General features: G+C 58.0%; 1 protein-coding gene across 8 annotated transcripts in view; it reads left to right on the top strand.

Annotated features, from left to right (window-relative positions):
* Nucleotides 1-259: 259 nt before the first annotated feature.
* The window catches only part of CCND2 (cyclin D2), a 38,591-nt gene continuing 32,850 nt past the window's right edge, over nt 260-6,000 (top strand). For 2 of the 8 annotated variants that reach the window (XM_051608110.1, XM_051608109.1), the window contains exons 1-3: nt 275-554; nt 2,540-2,760; nt 4,320-4,535. In XM_051608110.1, the coding sequence (XP_051464070.1) occupies nt 371-554; nt 2,540-2,760; nt 4,320-4,535 (621 nt within the window). In that variant the 5' untranslated portion in view covers nt 275-370. Of the gene's footprint in view, nt 555-1,250; nt 1,547-2,539; nt 2,761-4,319; nt 4,536-6,000 lie in introns of those variants that run through there. The other 6 variants (XM_051608105.1, XM_051608107.1, XR_007888383.1 and 3 more) reach the window with 6 other exon arrangements.

The following is a 6,000-nucleotide window of genomic DNA, read 5'->3' as shown; positions in this document are numbered from 1 at the left end:
GGCACCACCGCGTGCAGAGCTGGCATGCTTCCATTACTGATCTAGTAGGGTTTTTTTCCCTAACGACCCGCCCGTGGGGTCCTTGGCTGCGCCCCGAGAGCCGACCCCCGCATCCCTCCCCCAGTCCCCGAGGCTCCCCCGCCGCTGGCAGCCGCTCCGTGCCCGAGACATTACCCCACTTCGGAAAGTCGGTGCCGGACAATTAGGACACCCGTCGTCCTCCCCCTCGAAACCCACATAAATCACAATCGCTGCATTGTCGGGCTACAAAGCCAGAAGGGAGCGCTTATGAATTTAAGTTTGGAGAAGGAAAACGTGCGCTGACACAACACGCTCCCTGTTCACAGGAGTAGCCAGGAAGGGGAAATGAATGGTGGAAGTTAAAGAGCCTTTCATTGCGGAGCACGCCGAGCCGCAGCGGGTCGCCCGCTCGTCGCCCTCGACGTACGGCGGGAGATGCCCCCTCCTCGCTCCTTTCCTTCGCCCTAACACGCCAGTCTCGCCGGGCAAAAATCTGCCCAGTTCCGCCTACGGCGGGCTCGGCCCCGACCCCGGTAAGCTCCCGCCTCGGGGGTGGGGGTGGGTTTGACGGGGCCAAGAGGTCATACTGGGTGCCCGGCAGCGGCCGGACGGCGCCGTCGATTCATTTCTGCTGTAGGCGGGGGCTGCTCGCGTCGTGGACGGGACGGCACGAGGGGGGGCTGCCAGCAACGAATGGAGGGCTCGGCTGTCCCGTCCCGGTTCCGTGTTACTGGGGTGTGAGGCGGGGGGGGGGGAAAGAGAGTTCTGCTGGCTTTTCGATGGCCAAGAAGCCATTTGATCCGACGGACGACTTGTGGGGCCGTCCCAGTCGGTTTTTGCAAGGGGGCCCTTGCTGCTGTACTCCGAAGAGATTCCACCCACGGCAAAGCCAGTCCCGTCCCTTCCCCTTCCCTTTAACGCCGAGGGCTGCCGTGGGAGAGGCCGCCTTTGCCCACTCGCCGGCAACGACGGCAGCTCGCCCGCTTTCCCCGATGCCGGCAGGGCCCGTGCGGCTGCCGCGCCCAGTGGTGCGGTCAGGTGAGGGGCTCCACCTTCACCTCCTTCCCTTCCGGGCTGCTTTCGATTCTGGGCAGCATGCGTCCTTAAAATATAATCTGCCCGGTAACAATCAGCGCGCAGCAGCGAGAGCCCCAGAGCTATTGGCTATGCAAATAGAGGGAGGGGAAGCGGCGCCCCAAACTTCCCACTCACACTTTTAAGGCGGTATTTCTGTCCCCCCGAGCTAAGCCCACCTCCGGGGCGCCCAGAGGGGAGGGAGGGGCGGCCGCCGCGGGGACCGCGCTCCTGGCCGGCCCGGAGGGGCAGCTGCCGCTCCGCGCCCGCCCGGGCGGCTCGTCCCCCCGCCGGCCCCACGCAGCTCCTGCCCCCTCGGGAGCCTCTGCAGGCAGCGGCAGAGACTTCGCAAAGTTGACATATTTTGCAGGCGGGGAGTGACCGCGACGCCGGCGAAGTGCGAGGAAGGTGGAAGTCACCCGGCGCGTGACGTAACTCCTGTGTCGTGTGTGTGTGTGTCCCCTACCAACCTCTCTCCTTCCTCTCTTCCCTCCCCCGCTGCGTTCCCTGGAAAGTTCATATCAGTGTGGCCATGTAGCGCTAAAACGGTTCGCCTGCTAGAAACACGTATGTGTGCCGGAGGAAGTCGCGTCGTGATTATTCTTAAGGCTTCACCCCGCAAACGCCACCGAAACTCAATGGGGCTTTGGGGTCCTTTTACTTGGGTTTGCTGTTCCGCTGCCGTTAGTGACAAGCTCTGTCCCCCTTCAGCTGCAGAGTAATGGGGTACCGGAGGGGGAGAGGCAGTGAATCAAGGGTTTGGAAAGGGGGGTGTGGGGCGGGACGTGGATGTGTCACCTCTCTGAGCCAGGACATTTAATCCTTCACCCCCGTCGTCTTGGTGGAGCCCTTAGATATTGCAATAAGGAAGCGGGGGGCAGGGGAGGATAGATTCAGAAGGACTCCCGCAGAAGGAAAGTGTGGAGCGGATTTATTTGGTCGCTGGAAGGAAGAAAAAGAGAAGCTGTCATTTGTGTATGTGTGTGTCCCTGTACGAGGGCCTCCTGGTTCCTTGTTAGCTTATAGAGGAAAAAAAAAAAACAACCACAAAACAAAACCCAAAAACCAACCAACAACAACAACAAAAAAAAAAACCAAAAACAAGACAACAACCAAAACCGCGTTTGATGTTACGTCTGACCAGCTGCTGTTCTCCACAATAACAAGAGAGAGAACTGCCTGCCCTGCGAGTTGCGTCACTTTGCTTCAACTTTAGGCTAGAAATCAAGAGAGTGAGAGACGAGTTTCAAGGGAGGCAGGAGAGAGCTGGAAAGCCCTGCCGTCTTCCTCCCACCCACCTACCCCTCCTCCTTTACCCCTTCTTTCCCCACCCCCTCTCCCCCCTCAAAAAAACAAAACAAAACCAAAAAAACTGAAAAAAAACCCCAAACAAAAACAAAAGAAAACAAAACAAAACAACAACAAAAAAAACCTTTTCCATCAGAGAAGGAGGGAGATCTCTTTGGAAACATGGAGCTGCTCTGCTGCGAGGTGGATCCCATAAGGAGAGCTCTGCCCGACCCAAACTTGCTCTACGATGACCGCGTTTTGCACAACTTGCTAACCATAGAGGAGAGGTATCTGCCCCACTGCTCCTACTTCAAGTGCGTCCAGAAGGACATCCAGCCCTTTATGAGGAGGATGGTGGCCACTTGGATGCTGGAGGTTTGTATCCCGGCTACTTACTTCCCCCCTGGCCGCTCGGAGCGGTGCTTCCCGGGCATGGGGAGGCAGGGCGGCCGGCTGCGGGCTCCCCGCCGCGGGCAGCACCCCCGCCTGCCCTGGTCCCCTCTCCCCCTGCAGCCCCTTCGGTCGCGGTGGGGGTTCTTTTCTCTTCCCCCCCCCTCTTTCTGCTCCCCCTCCCCGAGCTCACCCGATGCGGTGCGGTGGGGGAAGGGGCGCGGGAAGCTTCGGCAGCCTGCGGTGGAAATCGCCCCCGCTGCGGGGCCGCTGCAAAGCGGGGTGCAGGAGGGGAGGAAGCGGCACAGAGGTGTGGGGGGGAGCTGGAAAAGTGATTTGCAACTAAAAAGCAAATAAAAGCTGCCTCCGGCTGCAGGCGGCCGCGAGCGCTTGAGAATGAGGCTTTTCTGGGAAAAGGGAGCAGCGCCCGGGGCCGGGCGAGGGACGGGGGTACCCCATGCCCCCTGCGTTTTGCCCAGCGGGGATTACATGCCCACGTATGCAGTGGTGAAGACGTGCCTTTTTTTTTTTTTCGCCATGTTGCGTTGCATGCAACTCTGCTCGGAGGCGCCGAGCCTGTCTTTCCAACCCCCCCTTTCCCAATAAGGGGCTCGGAAACGCACCCCGCCCCTGCTCCCCGGTTCCCTCGGCCTGGCCGGGGGGATGCCGGCGACCCCGAACGGGCGACGAACGGCCCACGCACTCCGGCACTTCAGGCAGGGTGGCAGGGGGCCCAGATCTTCTCAGACTCTCTTGCCTTGCCCTGGCCCCACCACCCACCATTTGCCCTTTCGGATCTCCTTTGTGGGGAACCTTTCCTGGACCAAATCCCCTGGGTTGGAAAGATCAGACTCCCCGCTTGGTTTTCATGTGCGATTTGTGCTTCTACTCCCCGGCTCCGATTTTTGGTAAATTTTCGAAACATTTTTTTCGCTCGCTCCTGCTACAAGGATCCAGGCTGCTCGGGCTTTCCACCCTACCTCGCCCTCGCTGTGTCTTCCGTCCTCCCCCCCCCCCCCAACCGCGGGATCGGGGGCGCAGAGCTCGGGAATACCCCCCGACGGAATTTTTGTAATTGTCGGAAGCGATGGGGGATCCTCTCGGGATGCCACTGGCACCAAAACCGGGACCTCCAGGGAAGTTTTTATTTTTTTAATCGATTTTTTGAAAATATGACGAAGTAAAAAAAAAAAAAAAAAAAAAAAAAAAGGAAAAAAATTGGGTCAAAAAAAAAAAAAAGCCGGAGGCAGCTCGCTTGCTGCTGGATGGGGCTTTTCGGCTCTCCCACACAGTGTCTTGAATTCATTTCTTACTGAATGAACTAAAGGAATGTGAAAGCCGATTGACAGCCTTCCCAGCCTCTCCAGAGATTTCCCCCTCCCCCAGAATTTAGCTCCCCGGGAAACAAAAATAGCTGAAGCCGTAGCAGGGAGGCAGTGGTCTGTTTCGTAGGATCACTCATTTATTTATGTTTTGCTTGTCTCTCTTCCGCTTCCCCCAACCCTGCTGCCCCATCCTCCCCACCCCACGCTCCTCGCTCGCAGGTCTGTGAAGAGCAGAAGTGCGAAGAAGAAGTCTTCCCCCTGGCCATGAATTACTTGGACAGATTCTTAGCCGTGGTGCCCACTCGGAAGTGCCATCTGCAGCTGCTGGGGGCGGTGTGCATGTTCCTGGCCTCCAAGCTGAAAGAGGCGATCCCCCTCACAGCCGAGAAGCTGTGCATCTACACGGACAATTCCATCAAACCCCAAGAGCTGCTGGTAAGCAGCCCCCCTTTCCACCTCCCCTCCCTCAGCCTCCGCGCTCACGGCCGCCTCCTTCCCTTCCTGCCTCCCAAGCCCTTAACTTTGGCCACCCGCATCCCTGCAGTCCTCCCGCCGGCTTTAAAAAAAAAAACACAAAACACCTGGTTTTCATGCACTTGTCAGAAAGTGCTAAAATCTGGGAAGAGGGGTAGACCCGAAACCGCAGGCCTAGCCAGGGTGCCAGGGCAGGGGCGGTGGGAGCTCCCTGTGACTTCTGGCTCCCGGCATTCCGGCCGCGCAGGGCTGAGAGCCGCCCCGCGCCTGGTTGGCGGGCAGCAGGGTGCGGGAGGGCAGCCCGCGGCTGGGGCGGGGGGCTGCGTGCCCGCCTGTCGCCCCTCGCTGCCCGGCTGTCCCCGCAGGGACCGCGCGGGGCGGCGGCGCCACCTGGCGGCGGGTGCCAGGGGGTGCGTGTCTGGCCGCGGCGCGGGGGGCGGGGGGGCGGGTTCGGGCGGAGGGTCCCCCCGCGTAGGGGGGGGGTGTGTTCCTCTCTGCCTGCGGATACCTGCGATGGGGCCAGAGAGGGCAGCCGGCTGGTGTTGCAGGTTGGGAAGTTGCGGCCTTGTTCCCGTGGGTTTCGGCAGTGGGGTTCCCTTTTTACTCTACACGTGTGGCCTTTTCCCCTACATCCAACTCGGATGTCGTGAAAGCAGAAGCAGAGAAGAGTTAAAGCCACATAATGGAATAATTAATATTTGCAGAACATGTCGTGGGATAGATCAGCAGACAAGTATTGCTCTCACAGACCCTGGTGAATGGTCATAGCCAGCCAGATCCCAGGAGAATGTCTCCTGTGAGTCACTGGGTGAAGGCAGTGGGAATTCCCCCCGGGGAGGTGCTGGGAGCTCCTGCTTCTGCAGGGTGAGGAACTTTGCACTGCAAACCCTGCCATGGCTGTCAGTGACAGGACAGTATGGATTGTTGAGGGAAGCGCTGTGGCCCCCACGTGAGAAGGTGCAGAACCATGTGCCGACCTTTTTGTGCCATATGGGTTTAAGCATGTATTTTAAATGCTTCCCTGTATTCTGTCTTATAGATTAAGTGCCCTTGTATAGCAAGATCTGTTAGGCGATGCTGAGAAATTCAGTCCTTAGTTGATGTAATTGCCATTATGTTCAAACATTTTAAAGGTTTTCTTGAGAATGAAAGAAAACAAACCCATCTGGTTTCTAGGGCCTTTTACATATGTGAACATGATATTTTTTCACGCTATGTAGGGCTTTGTCATAATCCAGTAGGAATGTCTGTAAGAAAGGAACTTGCTGTTAAAGCAAGCATCTATTCAGAGAAATGACTGCAGACATGGCATGGTGGGGTCCATGTTTATCGTTTCTCAGCAACGCTGGTTGACATCTCCTCAACTGCAAAATTAAAGGACTTTTTTTCAGCTTGCCAGCTCTACGAGCTTAGCTGGGGCTCCTCG

Source organism: Apus apus, chromosome 1, assembly GCF_020740795.1.
Source record: "Apus apus isolate bApuApu2 chromosome 1, bApuApu2.pri.cur, whole genome shotgun sequence".
Classification (NCBI taxonomy): Eukaryota; Metazoa; Chordata; class Aves; order Apodiformes; family Apodidae; genus Apus; species Apus apus.
Note: the sequence above shows the minus strand (reverse complement) of the source record. Positions and strands in the feature narration are given on the sequence as shown.